The sequence below is a fragment of the Molothrus aeneus genome, chromosome 2 (genome assembly GCF_037042795.1).
Source record: "Molothrus aeneus isolate 106 chromosome 2, BPBGC_Maene_1.0, whole genome shotgun sequence".
Classification (NCBI taxonomy): domain Eukaryota; kingdom Metazoa; phylum Chordata; class Aves; order Passeriformes; family Icteridae; genus Molothrus; species Molothrus aeneus.
The window spans coordinates 27,323,412-27,341,172 of record NC_089647.1 but is presented as its reverse complement, the minus strand read 5'-3'; the positions used below and the strand labels follow the sequence as shown (position 1 = coordinate 27,341,172).

Sequence of the window (17,761 nt, the reverse complement as noted above, 5' to 3'; positions counted from 1 at the left end):
TGTTTTCTGTGAAAGTCAGTTCTGATCATCCGAATTCTTATAAATGGTTGTCAGGTAGTAGCAACTTAAAAAGAGGCTCTAGCAAGAAGCATATTTGAGTATCTTTTTTTTTTATTATTATTATCTTACAACTCTGTGCTAACTGAAAGAAGAGTTGTTAGAGTAGACTCAATATACATTTGATGTATTTTAAAGAGGAAACCTAAGCTGTTGAGAATCTGTACAGACTCATGTTGCTTAATTTTAAAGTAGAAAATGCACAGGAGATCATTTATCATCTGGTGATTCTGTGCTTATGGAATTTGAAGTGAGTAGCTTATTTAATACCACACATTAGAGCATTTGAAAGAGACCTTTAAAAGTCCTGTAGAGTAACTTTTTATAAAGTGCAGCTTTCTAAATTCTGTATTACAGGATTTGCAATATGTTGGAGACTCTGCATCTCTGTGAAGATGCATGGAAACACTGACGTGTTGAGAATTTGATTCCCAAACTCTTTTGGATTTAAAGGGATGATGTAAGGAGAGAAGTAGCAGCAGAATGGAGCACTAAGAGTGGAGACCTGATCCACACCCATTGCTTTCAGGGGAATGAGTTCTTTCCACACAGTTCTCCATCACTGCTTTATGCTAAGTGACTCCAAAGTGTGGTGTTGTACATGTGCAAATCATCATGGGCAGCTATAAATGCCGACCCACTGAGTTACATAAGACAGATGGAAATCACAGACTGAAAAAAGGCCCCTCTGCATAAACAGTGGCAGGATTAGGGATTGGGGGTGGGGAGGAGGGGAACAATAGCACTGCTTTGTTTGCAGGACTGAGCATTTTCAATGGTTAAACCATCTTCACCTAAAATTTTTATTTCAATTTCCTTGTAGGCCTTGTCTGGATAGGAAGAACACAGAGTTTCTTAAAGTTTCTTCAACAGGGTTGTGTTGAATTAGCTTAAAATGTTGGATATGAAGTGCAAAAAAAAAAGCCCCTGTACTGACAGGCAAAGTAAATTAAGATAAAAAGCAGCTAGGACACCTTCACTTTTGAGTAAAAACAGGAGTATGTAATTTGGCTAATTCTCTGTGTGGAGAAACGTTAAAATTTTTTAGCATAGTTTTCTTTTTCGCCCAGGCTATATACTCTGGCTTATAGACCTTTGTTCTTAGTAAAATATTTTACTTACTCTCCAGTGAGTGCCTCAAAATGATAAAATAAAAGTTTATTTAAGAACTGACACACCAAAGTGACAATTCTGTGAAATTTTGCTTTCCACCTTCTAAATTTTATTAGAAGTTAGGTGATGGAATACAGGGGGGCACTGGCTGGAAGTTCATGGTTACAGAGTTTAAGGAGTGGACATAATATAAAAGGATGTGTTGTTGAAGAGTAATTTTATCTTCTTTTTTAAATTGCATTGTGAAGGAATCATGACGACCTCAGGAAAAGAGAATTTCCGGCTGAAGAGCTACAAGAACAAATCTCTAAACCCTGATGAGATGCGTCGCAGGCGGGAGGAAGAGGGTCTTCAGCTACGGAAGCAAAAGAGAGAGGAGCAGGTAACACACAGCAGTTGAGATATCTGTGATCAATCCTTAAACAGTCCTGTCTTGCAGTGGCTCTGAATCTCTGTTTCTGCAAACCCCTTCTTAGTTGTTCCTGCCCTCCAAATTCATACGCAGTCAGTCTGAAATCAGAATCACTTGCACACTTCACTGCCTCCTCTGCAGGCTCTGCAAGACATAGAGTGAGTGCTCCTCATTCACTCAAGTGTAACATTGGCCAGAGCAGCTTGAGGGTCAGACAAAACTGTCTGACCAGTAGCTGTAGCCGCTCCAGCTCTTCTCAGGACATCTTAAACTGAGTACCTTCTCTAAGTCATAGCGACCAAATTCTGCTCATCCCAGTATAATAACCTATGTATGATCATCCTCCAAAACCCTCTTTGCCACTGTAACTCGACTGTCAGAGCCCCTGCAGGTGTTCCGTGACGACGTGTAACACACAGGAATTTATCGGGTCTCTGAACCCCAGCATCCTCTGCAAGAAGGAAATGGTGTGGAAGCTAGAGAGCTTCTAGATAGAGGCAGATGGTGAAGAAGAGAAGGGGACATCAGTGAACAGTTTTCCAGAACTGTTAGGAACCAATATTTTAGCACATTGCTGTTTTCATTTACTCCATGGCTGAGCTTTCTCCATGTGCTGTCAGTTGAAGTTCTGTAGCCAGTGTACTGCCTTCTCTCAGGTGATAGCATGTGTAGTTTTTATAGCAGCTTGATGCAATATGCTGTGTATATATTGGCTGTATAATATATATTAAATATACATATATATGTTAAATATTTTATATATGTGTTAAATATTTTCTCTCTTTAGTTGTTTAAACGCCGAAATGTTGCAACGGCTGAGGAAGAAGCAGAGGAAGAAGTGATGTCAGATGGGGGCTTCCATGAGGCTCAAATGAACAACATGGAGATGACTTCTGTAAGTGATGAGAAATGAATAGTGTTGGTTGAAGCTGGGCAAGTCTGTTGTGCAGTGACATGATGGAAATGAAATTCCAGAATGATATGAAGAATGCATTCAGAGATGGACAACTCTGAAACACCCATGTCAATGAACCACCCTGAAACAGATTACTTGAGAGAAAAATGCCAGGAATATATAGCAAGTGTTTTTTCAGAGGATATGTGCTCAAGAAAATGAAATAACATGTCATTGTCCTGGCAGGCTGATCACTTCCTGGATTTAGTGCTCACCATTATGGGTGATTCTATCAACTATTGCCCAGAGTTTTTATAATCTGAAATTCATACTGCTTGAAGCCTAAAAATACAAATCAGGCAGTGTGTTATTGCAATTTACAAAGTTAATAAGGGGCTCGGTGGAAAGCTTTCTTAGCAGACTTTCAAGTGGCACAATTTTTAACCTAAGTATTGGAAACCCTGCTAGACCTAGTTTAACTGTCTGCATGAGGCCTTGAACCCCTTTCTGTGCTAGAATTTAAAACTACAGAAGAATACTTCTTGTGGAAATTAGACTTTTTTACTTTCTCTCTGGAATGGAAAATGGTAAAGGTTTCAGTTCTACAACAGAAAAGTTTAAGGAAAGTGCAGTTCTCACTTAAAAGTCTTGCTGATCTTCACAGTGTCTGTGTTCAGAGTATGCAAGTGATGTTTCCATAGAAATCAGGCTGAGCTATTGATGGTTATATGAGCCTTGAAAATTACTGGGAAACAGAGAAATGCTTATAAACAGTGTGGTAGATCAATAATAGAATATATGGTTTTACTCTTCAAGATAGTATTCAAATATTGGGCAAGTCTTCAATACCATTAATCATTTGTGTGGAAGTTTATATTAAACAAATAGAGAATAAAACTAAGGAAAGGCTTTTGCCTAATTGATAGATAGTGTCATTATACAGTTTGCTATGTTAAATGCCATTAATTTCAAGCTCTTAACAGTTGGAGCTGTTGGCTGTTACAGACAACACTTAGTATTTTCAGCACTGTCATCTGTCTCCCTGTCTGTCTAAGGGTTGGGTTCAGATGGATCTGAAGATTAGATTAGAAGTGGAGGAAAAAAAATCTGACTTTCCTTATGCTTCTTTACATGGGCACATGTGTGGTGAACAGAATGTCAGATTTTACCTAGCATAAGAAAGGTTGCTGATTTAGTTTATTCATATTATTGGAAACCATCAGTATTATGGAAAATTTAATACCTCTACTAGAGGTTGATAACAAGCATTAGAGTTTGTTGACTCTTCTAGAAATGAGAGGTCCTATACATTTTGGTGTAAGAGAGTAAGTCAAAATGTACATGTTAGGGAAATCTAAATGCTAACATAATTATTTTTTGTTAAAGCAGACAATTTTACATTTAATTTAGAGGAAGGGAGAGAATACCAGTGAAAAATTCTGAAAAGGAATTTTCTTGCCATATCTTGTGGAAAATTTGAATTTTGGCTTTCAGTAGAGCAAAGTTGCATTTGAGAATGATGCTGCCTTATGTAGATGTTCATATATAATGATTCCTATGTTGTCCATAATGGTTTTACCTAAGTTTTTATTCAGTAAGAAATAAACTTTATACTGGTTTAGCAAATGTAACCTGTATGTTGCTAATTCCAGATTTTTTCCCCTTTTGCTCTCTCACCCCCATTCTGTTTCCCCATGTAAATCCTAGAGTGCAGTCATCACTGCTGATATGATTGAGATGATTTTCTCCAATAGTCCAGAGCAGCAGCTCTCGGCCACCCAGAAGTTCCGAAAGCTGCTTTCTAAAGGTAAGGGCTGAAATTACTTAGAGAAAAATGTGGAAGCCTCCCTAACATGTGGTTTTACTTTGACAGCAATAAAAATTGAGTTTCACACTGAAATTTCAGGGTCAAAGCTCTGCTTAACACAATGTCAGCTTGATGTATGTAATAGTCACTTCTTCTCTTGAAATGTGTACTGAGTGTTGCAGATGTGAGATCTCCTCTTGGATGTAAGTTCACATGTTTTAGGCAGTGTCTCTGTGGCCCAAACATGCTGATATACCAAAGGTCCTCTGCACATGTGCATGCCAGAGTGACTGCACAGAACTGCTGCTCCGAAATCAGCCTGCCTAAACTACTGAGTGCATCAGTGCTCTGAATCATGTTATCTTATTACCTCAAAACTCTGGAGTTTTTTTTATGTTGACAGATAGGAATCCATTGCCTTTTAGTGAAGTATTGTAGAAAAAGAGCACACTCCAAGAAAAGAGCAGTCAGTATGTCACTGGATATTGTTTTGATGCAGTAATTTCAGAATTTCCTTACAAAGAAATGAGTGTATCTAACATAACTTCTTATTTTAAACAGAACCAAATCCTCCAATAGATGAAGTCATAAGCACACAAGGAGTCGTGGCCAGGTTTGTGGAGTTTCTGAAGCGGAAAGAAAACTGTACATTACAGGTATAAAAATATAAATGTATCTGCCTTCCTAGTTTAGGAAGGCATTTGGTGATGCAAATTAGATAGGAAAAAAATTAGTGATTTGTTCAGCTCTACTTCCTCTCTTTCTTCACTGTGTTAAAAAAGCTATTTTATCTTCAGAATTTCTGGCAAGACCTCTGGGTGGAGGACAGGAGAAAGAGAGAGAGAGAGAGTGAGAGATGTCTGACATGCATTGAGTGACTGATAGGGTGAGGTTTTCAGACTTCAGCAAATACAGTTTGAAATTTGGAGCTCAACAGATGAAAAGCTATTAAAACTTTGATGTTTGTCTTCTTTGTACAAATTTAAGGCAGTTTTAAATCTTAAGAATTAGGATGTAAATTTTTGATTAAAGTAAAAAAAAAGTTTGGAATTAGAAATAAATACAATCTGTAGTGAGAAGCATAGAAAGCTGGAAACCTTACTGTGGTTTGAAAAAATGGAATTATATGTGCTACAATGGTTAATTTTTCTTGACCTTTGTATTATTTTCAGCTGTATATTTTTCTGGTCAGTCTTTCTTGGCTAATAGAAAGTGAAGGAAAACTATTACCTGGTTAAGGAAAAAATATGTTAACATGTAATGTTAAATACAACACTTAGATTAGAATCAGTGTTCTTTCTTTTAAAATGCATAAGACAACAGGTTTGTGAATGTCATGTGAAATCCAAATTTTGTTGACTGGAAATATGCAAAAAATTAGTTTTTTTACACATTAGAGAAAGCATTTACAGGTATTGCTTTTCAGATTGTTATCCACAGAATTCCAGAGGTCTGTTAGCTTCTTTTCAGGAGTCTGGGGGTAGTAACTGAGAGTATGTATCAGATTTAAGCTGGTTGGTTTGCAATTCCAGTGGAAGATTTATGAACTATGTGTTGTTAAAAAAAAAAAAAAAAAAGAATACCTTTTATTACTTATTGGGGTCATGCATAGAAACCCAAGACAGGCAGATAAATAGAAGCAATTCTTGTGGCCCTATTGGTTGTGGCATTTATTGATTTTTACATGGAAATGGGAAAAATCAGTCAGAGTGGAAATGTGCAAGCTTTTCCTAAGGAGTTTGTAGGAAAGCAGTGAAAATAAAAGCTTGAGTATGTTGCTCTTAATACTCCATTCTACCTGGGTAATTTTCCTCCATCTTGCCAAATCTCTGTGCCTGCTTGGCAATTTAGTTTCTGTAGGTAGAATTTTTTGCTGTGATCAGCTAAGAAGTTCTCTGGAACTCACCTTCTAATGTTTTTATTTGCTCTCTCATTGTTTCCAAAAATATTCCTTTGGGCTTGGCATTCTAGGGTTTCTAACTGTAACCTAGCCTAGAAGGAAAGGATTTTCAACTCGTTCTGAGACAGTGAAGTATAATTTATAGCTGCTTGTATGGTGGATTGAATATGGCAACTTCCATGTTCATGAACTTGGAACTTAATGGGAATTTATGGTCTGTTCTTCTTTTGTGTTGTCAATGGAATATCCTGTAAATCTAGGCCTCTGAGATCAGTGATAGGAAGGCCTAATTTGTTAGGAATTCCTCTGTCCTATTTTTACTCAAGGTAAATGGAAGACTTTAAAATCTCCCCTGTTCTCCAGGGTTGCTTCAGCCATATATGAACAAATACATTTTTCTCATGTGGAGAGGAGGAATCTTGAAAAAGAATGGCACCACAAAGATGTCTTTGCCATTAATGTGTGACTGTTCCTTAGTTTATACATCCTGGAGCATCAGGTGTCCACAGAGAAGAAGGAGGAGAGAAACTGTCACTCTCTAACCTTTCTGTGACTTACACTGGAGACCGTGTGAGTCTCCAAGCTGAGAATTGTTCAAGCTGGTGGTACCAGCAGGAAGGTGGAGGACAAACTTTATATATGGATAAGAGACCTCTGTGGTAGAAAGATGAGTAACAGTTATGTTATAATGTACCCCAGAACACTGGATACTCACTTCAGAGAAAGGAGAATTATAGGAAGCAACATTTTATGTTGGCCTTAGGTTCTGGTCACACTGCTTTGCTTCTTGTTCATTAATGATGAATCTTGCAGTTTTGACTTTGTATGTTTCTACTTTATTTTGCAGCCCATACTCCTTGTGCATTGCAATGCTGTATTTTGAAATTGTTTATTCTGATCATATCTTACTAGAATGTTCAGTTGATCAGAAGGGCAGGATTAATTGTATTGTATTAGTTGTATTAATTAATTGTATTTTCAAAACCAAAGTCTTTAACAGCACTTAGAAATGAAAAGCCTTAGAAGTCTAGGCTTAATTCTTGAGTTCTTATTTCAGGCACATTTCAGGATTTGGTGCAACTCCTTAGCAGGAGTTGTTTTTGTAACTAAACCCTAAATATAAGTCCTTGCTCTATCTCTTCAGACAGTTTTTGAAGGTATGTCAGTATTTCCACTGGAATGCTGCTGGATCAGCATCTTTTGATAATATCAAAGTCATTCATTTATAGCTTACAACTTTCCATTTTTACTGTTTGTTCGTTTTTACTTTTCATTCAACTTTTAGCAGTCTTAATTCTACAGATTCTGAATGTACCTAATAGGATGCAAATTTGCTAGAGTAGTGTAATAATCTTTGGGCTGAAGGCATGCAGAAACCTACTCAAACATGGATTTCTGGAATCTGTGTTTTCTGAGGCCTGAGGTCTCAGGTAGGGTTAAAATTTGCATTTCATCTTAAAAAGTTAATGCTTTTGCAAGTTGACATTAAAAGAATAAATGACAAAAACAGTTGAAAATGCAAAGTGTTTGGGATCTCACTTTTTCTTTAAGTTGTGAATAAAAACACCATACACTAATAGCATTTGGCATCAGTACTGATCACCAGAGTTGGAGAGAAGTTCTTTGTGTTGTTTTTTAGAAATCTGTTTTTATTTGTTTGGGTTTTTTAATTCTCTTTTAGATCATTTATTTGCTTCATATCCATGAAGTTTTGTCAAACAATGTCTTCTGCATCTTCAGGAATATCACTGGTGATTCAGTGAATACAGGTGTCATGTCATGGGAAAGCACATTGTTTAGTGTACAGGTTCTTAGCCAGTAAGAAAGGCAAAGGTAACATAAAGGCACAGCAAAAAAAAAAAAGATTTGAAAAGCCACAGCAAACTCAATGTTCTCATAAGGAAATGCTGCAAATTTTTGTTTCAAGTGATAGTGATAACTCTTAAATACATGATTCTGGTTCTTTGCAAATTGTCTGTTAATTGGTAATATCTCATGTTTTCCCTATGCCAAATCTGCCAGATCTCTCTGGTTTTAGAAGACATTTAGTGTCCATGTTTGATGTGGCATAGAAAGCTCCTAGTAAACTGACTTTTATTTTGTTTCTAGTTCGAAGCTGCGTGGGTGCTGACAAATATTGCCTCGGGAAATTCCCTTCAGACTCGAATAGTGATCCAAGCAGGAGCTGTCCCCATCTTCATAGAGCTGCTTAGTTCAGAGTTTGAAGATGTACAGGAACAGGTAAAGATTGAGAACAATGTTGAATTTTGTGTGCATGTTAATTTATGGAATTGGAGGCTTTTTTGTTTGACTTTTTGTTTGTTTTGTTTGTTTGGTGTTTTGTTGGGGTTTTTTTTTTCCCTTCTCTGGAAAGGAACAAGGCTATCCTGTAAGAAAGCCTTTAGAGAAAATGCAGTATATGGAAATTACACACAACAGTTGCTTTGTGCTTAGTATGTGTTAAGTTACCTAAGCAAGTATTGTATTTTTCTCTTTCTGGAAATTATATACTTAACCATAGTTAATGAGGTAATTCATTTTGTTCTCTAACAGGTTGGTATATTTCTGTCTATTGAGGAATTCAGGGAGTCTTGTTTGAGTAATTGCTTTAGATATGAAAAGTTCGTGCCTGTTTCTCCTGAAGTTAAAGCATGAGTAGAAATTATAGTTTGTTCTCCAAGCTCCTTACGGCATAGATGAATATTCTTCAAGGCCCACAGGGATCAGTATAAAGCACAGACCAAACATCTGATTCAGTAGTTTCCATTTGAAGTCTGTAACCTGTATTTATACAAGGATGTACTTCAGACATATAATCTTGCTTTGAAGACTTAGGGTGATGAAATATTAATGATGTTAACAAATTTAGTTTCAGCCAATATTAATCCTAACTTGAAAGTATGTACCTTTGCTATACAAATTTGACTAGCTTTGGGTCCAGGTATTGCTTTTGTTACGTTCTTTACTCCATTACTAAGCTCTGTGTTTTTTCCTATAGCTACTTGCAGACCATGGCTTAGGCTTTACTTGAGTAAATGAAATTAAGCACTGAATTCTCATTTTGAGAACGTTTCTGTGGGGTTGGTTTGTTTTTTGGCAACCTTTTTCTGAATATTTCTTAGTTTCAGTATCTTTTTGTGGTGATGAAATGACAAGCACTGGCTATTCCAGTAGCACTCTTTCAGCACTGTTGTTTGCAGAGTTAGTGCCTCATTTTCACTTTTGCTCAATACTTTGGTGTGTAAATATCCAGTGTCTTTGTGGACTCCTTGCCACAGAAGCTGGCTGTGAGCTCAGGTTAAGCTGATTATCCAGTATGATCCATTGTTCTTTTTAGAGTCATTGACTTCCAGGTTCAGTTCTCCATCCTGTAAGTGTAACCTCTGTTCTGTGTTCCTAGATATCTGACCTTGCATTTGGCTGAATTGAGATGCATGATTGGAGGAGTCCCAACTCATAGACATTGGACTGCTTTGTGTAACTTGCCTTTCTTTCTGTAGCTGGCTCAGAATCTACCACCTGTACTTAAGGTTGCCTAACATTTTTCACAAGACAGATTTTTTTCTTAGTTGCTTGTAGCTTTCAAGTTACTCCACTTTGTATCTTTCCATTTTCAGTGTTCTGTCTCAGACTGTATTATTGTTGAGAAGGCTTTTAAAGAGGAATGGAATTCAGGTGTTTGAAAAAATGTTAAATAAAATACGAAGTATTTTTTGTCCATTACTTTAGCTTTGAGGAGCTGAGTCTGCTGTCATTGTAGAAATTAGAAATGTGATAGGGAACTTGCCAAAATGGCAGATAAATGCTGTGTTCTGCCTGTGTGAAAATCCATCCAGACTTAGCTATATGGATCCTTTCAGATTTGTATTTTGGGGGTTGAGCTGGGTAGCATTGCTTTCCAAATTCAGCCATCACTTGAAGAGTGCTGTTCCTGCAGAATGATTGGTGCTCTGTATATAGTCAAGGCTGCTTTTTCTTATTTTTCTCCTGATGATTGATCTTCTGTGCAAGAGCTAAGTTGCTTTCTTTGTTAGGTCGTTATCATCCCTGCTGATGTTCAGAGAGCAGGTGGGAAGAGCAAACCTGTTTAGATTAAGTTGTGCAGCTTTCAATCTTTAAATGGGTGAATTAACGGAAGAGCTTAGGGGCCACAGTTAAGTAGTTTATCTGGCTCCTTCCCCCCTCCCTGCCTCCCAATAAACTGCTGACATATTAAAATTCAGATTGCAGGCAGGCAGAGTGGCTTGGTTGTCATTACTGAAAAATATTCAGTAATACTTCCATACTGTTCAAGTGCTGCCAAATTCACCATCTCTCTCTAGCATTCTCAAAGTACGAGTTACAAATTGCTCCCTAGTAAGCTGTGCTGAAGAAGGAAAATGTACCATGGCAAAGTGTTACACTGTTTCATCATGGGTTTCTCTGCTGCAGCTCTGGGGATTGCAGCCCTGCTCACAGCTGACATGGGGTTTAATGCTAGCCAACAAAAGAGGAATTCTGCTTTTTTACCCAACAGATTTAAAAAACCCCAAGTGCTTCACCATAGTATCCTCTGAAACAAAAATTAGGAGCATATAAGCCCTGAGAAGTTAGCTCCTGTACTTCTGTATTACAAGATAGCAGTAGTACACGATTGAATAGTATTTTTCCAGATGACTCTTGTCTCATTCAGTATATGCACAGATTGTTGCCCTGGTAACAGATGAGTGGGTAGTAAAGGAGGCCTTTATTTGTCACTCTATGACCCTGTTTGTTAAAGTTGGAACAAATTATAGTGCATGGAGGAGAATAGGGAAGAAATTCTTACAGTTAAGCCCCATAGTAGGTTTGTGAGAAAAATGTTTCTACTGCTTAGTGTCTGATGTGGGACGATTTCCTTCTCTCAGTTTTCAGTAAGTGGATACTTGGTCTGGGGTTTTTAAATGCTCTAGGTGAAATATTTCTTTTTCATTTTGTAGTTGAGGACAACTCAACAGTGATTTTTATAGTTAGGCCTGTGTTTTGAGCAGGTCTGATCCTGGAGTTCTCAAGTTGGACTTCTGAAACTGGGTGATATTTGGCTACAATTTTCTCCTGAAATGATCACCCTAATTATGTCTCACAGTAGTACTGTGAAGATTATTATTTTCAAGCAACTGCATTTGCAACAAATTACAAAAATCCAGGAAAATACAGAAAATACAACAACGTGTTCAGGGCAGAGGTCAGAAGCTAACCCTGTAATTATATAGTATAAGATGAAGAGAGAAAGAAGTATTGAAGGCTGTGTTCTAATTAAGATAGCAATTCTTTAGAAGGAAATGTTAGGTGATAACATTATTTTGAATATGTAGCATGGCATAAGCAAAAAATATGTATAATATCTTACTTATTGGCTAGTCATTATCCACTGTTTTTGTTTTACGGGAAGTCAATTTTAAAGATTTATGTGTTTACTTTGTCTTTTATTTCTAGCTTCTCTTAGCAATAGCTCAGGAACAGATATCAGTGTACCTTATCTTTTGATCACAATGTTCCCACCATGTATTTTTCATATCTATATGCCAGTTTTAATTTTACACTTTTTTCCTTTGCATATGCTAGTTTCTGAGTCTAGTGAAGAGTCTAAATCAGCTGTTTTATAGAAGTCTGTGAGGGAATCTTTATAGCTATATTTAATAAGCAACATGTATAACATGTATGTTAATGAAATGATTCCTTACATCTTTTTACAAGATCTGTTTCCCATTAAGTTGTGCAGGCCTCATTCAATTAGCCACTGTCCTTTAACTCTTTCATTGCTTGTATTGTGTGTCAGTCTTCCTCTGTGGTCAGTGGTCAAACCATTTAGCATACATTTTTCCCATCAGAGAAATTGAATTTATCACAGAATCTACATCTGCATTATTTAGGAAAAACATTGGCTACATCTCCCTTCTCTCCTCATTTCCATACTAATTTTTATGTTTCGTTAGTGGTATATGTCCTAGTCCTTTTCCACTTATCACAGTTTTTTCCTTCCAAAAGACATCTAGAAATTTTGATCTACCTGCCTGAAATTATTTATATTGAAAGATTCCATCAAAGCCCTTATGACATGCTTAAGGTTGATGTGGCTTCAGCAGTGTGTTAGCTGCAGTTCTTTCCTGACTTTCCCTGCTGTGGTACTTAAAACCCAGATGTCAGCTTGGGTTTCCTTGATGGACATGGAATTTCCTTCAAAACCCATGTAAGGTGTTGTGCTGCCTGTCGAGGAGGATCGTGAATGTCTCACAGTGACAGGTGTGTGTCACTGTGCTCTGCTGGACGCAGGGTGGCGTGAGCATCCCCTGCTGCCCTGTTCCCCTTTGGGAAAGTTGCATTTTCAGCTGAGGCAACCAGTATGTTTATCCCTCAGTGTTTTTCCATTTCTAGGTGTATTGCTGTTCCTTTTGGTAAGCATCACTTGCTTGGCAGAGCTGACCTGTAAGTCTGCTGTCCAGGCTCTGTTTGGCTTTTACATCAGCAGTCCTATTAATAAGTGCTTGGTAATCAAAATCAGGACAAACAGTCAAGGTGTGAGGATGAGCTGCTTTCTCTGTTTGTCAGATGAGATATGAGAAGGAGGAGCTGTAACTACCCCAGCCACTGAAAGAAAGATGTTTTCTGTGTTAGGACATAGTAGCAGTCATCTCCTAGGAATGTGTCCTTCTGGTATCCTTCCTTGTGTTTACTTAGCCAATCACACTTGCATGCAAGCTAATCTTCACCATCTTCATTTCAGCATTGGATCCTTTTCCCAAGTCAGCACCCAGATGTTGAGGAAGGGGTGATTCTTTGTAATATTTCTTCTCCACTGAGAGACAAACTCTGCACACTCTTGGTGATTGGTTAAGCACTTAGTTTAAATACCCAAAGAAATAATTGCTGAGAATCTTCAGAATCCAGGGGATAGTGGAGAGTTGTCAAAAAGCACATGGATTATTCACAGAAGGTACCATGTGGTTCAACAGTACTCTACAAGACTTGCACTTTACTTTTACTGACTACTGAAGTTGTCCAGCACTGCAGGAAAAAACACGAGCTCAGTGATGAGTAAAATAAATGGAAAATTTACAGCAAACCCTACTCTGCTGTTAGCAATAAATGGAAATTTATACAAGTGTAAAAATAGGTGCTGTCAATTAACAAGGCAACATTTGTACTTCCAGCTTGCACACAGCTTTCTACCTAAAATGTGGGTTAAAAAAATCAGGCTATAAATCTTAAAATTAATGTAATCTTTAAGTTGGGATTTAGATAGTAGAAGGTACTGAAATGGATTTTTTTACTGAAATATTTTTTTAATTGAATAAGCTCTAAAATGGAATGCACATGAAAACATTTAAGTTGTGTAGAATGAAGCCAAAGCCAAAGTGTTGTGGCAAATATTTGCATCTTGAGGAGTGCACAAAAGAAGAAATGGAAATCATTGAACATTATTCTGACAAACAAACCCTGAAGAAACTTGTCATTGTTCATGTGTTTGTGGAAACCATGACAGAGCTTTGTATTTATGGCAGTATTTGGTGAGAAGAATTTAAATGAGCTTGAGTTCTGTTCCTTACTTATCTGAAGAGCTAAAGTAATTCCCTAAGGAGAGACATCTTCCTTATTGAATGAAACATTGCATATTTTTCCAAAGTCACCCCAGGACATTTCAATTAATTGGCATCTTGTGTCCTATCAGTGATTAGCATTAAAAGGATTTGTTGCAACATCTTCTCTTACCAGCTCCTGTGACACCAGACTACACAGCCAGACTTTCCCTGCCTTAAAAACAACGAAGAATGGGAAAGCAGAGGTGCTATTTGACTTCTCTGGTCTGACTTTTTGATGTGAGATTTGCTGTTGCAAAACCAGTCAGTCATTCAGGGTCAGAATGGATTCTTGGATTAAGTGATTATCACTCTTGTCAACCTTAAAAATAGATATTGCTATAATGGCAGAAACAAAGACCACAGACAAATGAAATAGGGCTTCCTTGTTTTTTTACCTGTGTAAGGTGTCCAGGCAAGGAAACTGTGCCTTCATACAAAATCACTCACATCTTCAGTGAAAGAGAATTATTCTTCCCCGCTCCCCTCCCCCCCCCCTCCCCCCCCCCCAAGTGTTTTCAGAAGATTCACAAATTTACTTATGACTGTCTGAAATCTTTGGTTCATTCCTCAGGCTTCTCCTTGCTGTAGAAATGCAAGTATTGGAGTGAACAACAGGTGTGGCTCCTTAAAGTTCTGACATGAGTGACATTTTGCAGGAGGTGGCATATATTCTGTCTCTTAAGCTAGATTCTTCTGGTAGCTCTCTTCTGTGTGTTGAGTCCAAGAGGCTGCCAAATCAAAGTTATACTTTTTAGATAAACTATTGTCACAATAGTTGTAAAAAGAATAAGAGATAGAATGAAAAATGATGATGATCAGTTTTGGGAAAACATTGTGTAGTTATAATGGCCGTGCTGTTTCATGGCACAGGTCAGTAAAGTCTCATGCCCTGCCTCTGACTGTGGCTGACAGCAGAAGCCTGGAACAGAGTAGAAAACAAAGCAAACTAATCCTTCCCCAGAACAGTCGCCTACTCTTCACAACTTGCAGTTTAATGGCTCTGATCCTATGCTGGTGTTGGTAGTATTGGTACAGAGGTGAAGTCTTTTTATTTTGTATCTAGCAAGCTGACATCTCTATCGACATTCAGTATATACCTGTGGTCTTAGCTGTATTCATTTTGCAGGGTTTGCCAGTGCATTAGAGTGGTTGGAGTCTTGTTTTTTAAAGTAGCATATTTTTGCCACCATTTAAAAACATCTTAAAGGAAAAACCTAATACCTTGAATTAATTGACACTATATTGAAAATGAATAAATACGTTTATTTCAGATTATCCACAAATTTCCTTTAGGTAAAAAAATTGGCAATTCTGTCTGTTTTTTTAGAGGAGCATTTTATTTTAAATAGGTATAGAGAGAGGGAAGAACATGTTTATTTTGTGTGAGGAACTTGCTTTGTTCAATTGGAGAAATAGTTATGCGCTATAACTCATTTTACTGCAGCTAAATACGTAGCCTTCAACTGAAGAGAAATTTGGGGACGACATTCAGCTGCTATCCATGACAAACAGGATTGCTTTTGTCCTCTGTATGTAGAATTCGGAGTACTTCAGTGGCTGTGTAGATATATGTGTCTAAAGCCATAAGCCAACCAAATAAACAGATACATGTATCTATTTGATATGACACTTAATCTTCTGCTAACTTGAAGTAAATGGCAAATGTGAACTTCATAAGCTTTCTTTTGTGACAAAATATTGTAATTTGCATGGAATTCATAAAATTGCTTTTATACTTGACATAGACTATTTCTAATTTCAAGTCTATAGCTCTCATACTAGTGGACAGTGTTATATAAAACACTATTTGGCCCAAATGTATAAATCAAAACCAGTTAAATCTTTTATTCTCATCATATTATAAAAGATGGATTTCAGGCTGCTTTAATTCTGGTATTTTTGATCTTCTCAAAATGAAGTTAGGGGTAGTACTGATGCCCAAGCCATTACATTTTGCCATGCATATGACTTAATCAGCAACACTGGTTCTGTCCATATAGTTTTATTTTAAAGAATTTGTCCTGGCCCACCTGAACTCTTTGATTCTGAATATTGACTTATCTTGAACATAGATTATCATTTTTATCTATGACTGTGTAAACAATATATATATTTTTATATTTCTATAGTGTATATATATATATATATATATATATATATATATATATATATATATATATAAAATATTATTATTATATATAATATTATTATGCCTTTGTAGTAAATACTAGTATGTGTGGCTGTTCCACACAAACATTTAAACATTTTTGGGTAGATACAGACTTGTACAGGCTTTACCTGTGCTATAAACATCTGGTTTTAAATTAGGTGTGAACAAGGAGGGTAGAATTAGAATGTTCCTAAGCCTGTGGAGGTGAGCTCATCTCTTACATTGTGGATAGAGCAAAGGTATGTCTGCCTGCACAATCTTTGGAGACATACATATTTGCTGTTATGGTGTTCTTCTTAGATATCCACAAATATTCCTGAATCATATAATGAGCTGTATACATGCAATATGCAATCAGAATGCATTCCCCTTCTGTACATTGTCTGGGACCTAACAGAGAGAACAGATTATCTCCCAACTCTAATACATATGTTAAACTGGTAGAATTTTGAGAATAAAAGCAATTATTATTCTGTTTTTCCTTGCAGGCAGTATGGGCTCTTGGCAACATTGCTGGAGACAGCACTATGTGCAGAGACTATGTTTTGGACTGTAATATCTTGCCCCCTTTATTGCAGTAAGTTTGTTTTAATATGTTTTTCAGAATTTTGCTTGAGTGCCTTATATGACTGAAATTTGGGTTTTGCCTTGAAGAATAATAATACTGTTTTCTTTTACTGTGGACTAATCACAGCTATTAAAGGGGACTCCTGAACTACTTTTTAAATGAAGCTAAAATGCAAACATGTTTTAGAAGCAGCTAAGCTGGAACTATTTTATTCTACAGTGTGGGTGGATGTCTGGGCTTATTTTAGAGTCACAGAATAATTTAAATTGAAAGGCACCTTTGGAGGTCATCTAGTCAAAGCCTTTCTTCATAGCAGGTGAGATCAGATTAGATTGCTCAACTACTTAACCAGTCAAATTTGGAACATCAAAAGTAGATTCCGTAACTACCCGGGGTAACCTGTTGCAGTATTTGACCATGGTGTGGTGAAACGCAGTGTTCTGGTACCTCATCAGAATTTTCTGTGTGTTGCCTCCTGATAATGCCTCTTGTTCTGTCACTTTGCATTTTTGAGAAGGATCTGCCTTCCTGTTTTCTGTATCCACCTGTTAAAGTGCTGCTAGCAGCAGTTGTATCTCCTCTCGCACCATCTCCTTCTAAGGCTGAACAAATCCAGGTCACTGACGTCCCACTGCGTGTCATTTCTCTAGCCTGCTAATTATCTTGGTGATCCTCTGCTTAAGAAGTATATTATTGCTGAACCAGTGACACCATCTTGTGTTGTCATGTCCAAATTACAATTACTCGGTCTCTGTCCTTTGCAGACTGCAGCAGGGGAATTCTCCATTACTCTCATAAAGACATTGGTACAGTGGGAGATGGCTGTGAGAAAAAGAAACTGAATTGTTACGCTTGTGGGAAGATTAGGTCTTGACTTTCTGCATTTGACTTTCAGCCAAAGTGGGACTCATAGTCTGAGACTGACATAAAAATGCAGTTTGGCTACAAGAATTCTCTTCAAACTACCTGCATGTCCTCCTCAGAATAATTTTGTCACAATTCCTGCACCTCTTTTGACTGTTAATTTGCCACGTCAGTATCCAAGCATTTGAGTGAAATTTAGTGTAATGTTTACTGTTCTTGTTGGGATACTCGGTTCCTGTGTCTAGCATGTATATTAGTAGCCATCAAGGATGATTTTCTTTAGGATGTGTTTTCATAGGAAAAAACTATCATATTTTGCCCTGGTGTATGTTAAAAAGAGTTTGATTTGATGGTTCACACAGTTAGCAGGGTTGCCT

The 17,761-nt window shown here is 37.2% G+C and overlaps 1 protein-coding gene across 1 annotated transcript in view; it reads left to right on the top strand.

Annotated features, from left to right (window-relative positions):
- The window catches only part of KPNA1 (karyopherin subunit alpha 1), a 51,033-nt gene that overhangs the window by 11,084 nt on the left and 22,188 nt on the right, over positions 1–17,761 (top strand). Inside the window, exons 2-7 of the mRNA XM_066572145.1 lie at positions 1,419–1,552; positions 2,370–2,477; positions 4,185–4,284; positions 4,846–4,940; positions 8,294–8,425; positions 16,441–16,529. Coding sequence (XP_066428242.1) covers positions 1,424–1,552; positions 2,370–2,477; positions 4,185–4,284; positions 4,846–4,940; positions 8,294–8,425; positions 16,441–16,529 — 653 coding nt within the window. The 5' untranslated portion in view covers positions 1,419–1,423. The remainder of the gene's footprint in view (positions 1–1,418; positions 1,553–2,369; positions 2,478–4,184; positions 4,285–4,845; positions 4,941–8,293; positions 8,426–16,440; positions 16,530–17,761) is intronic.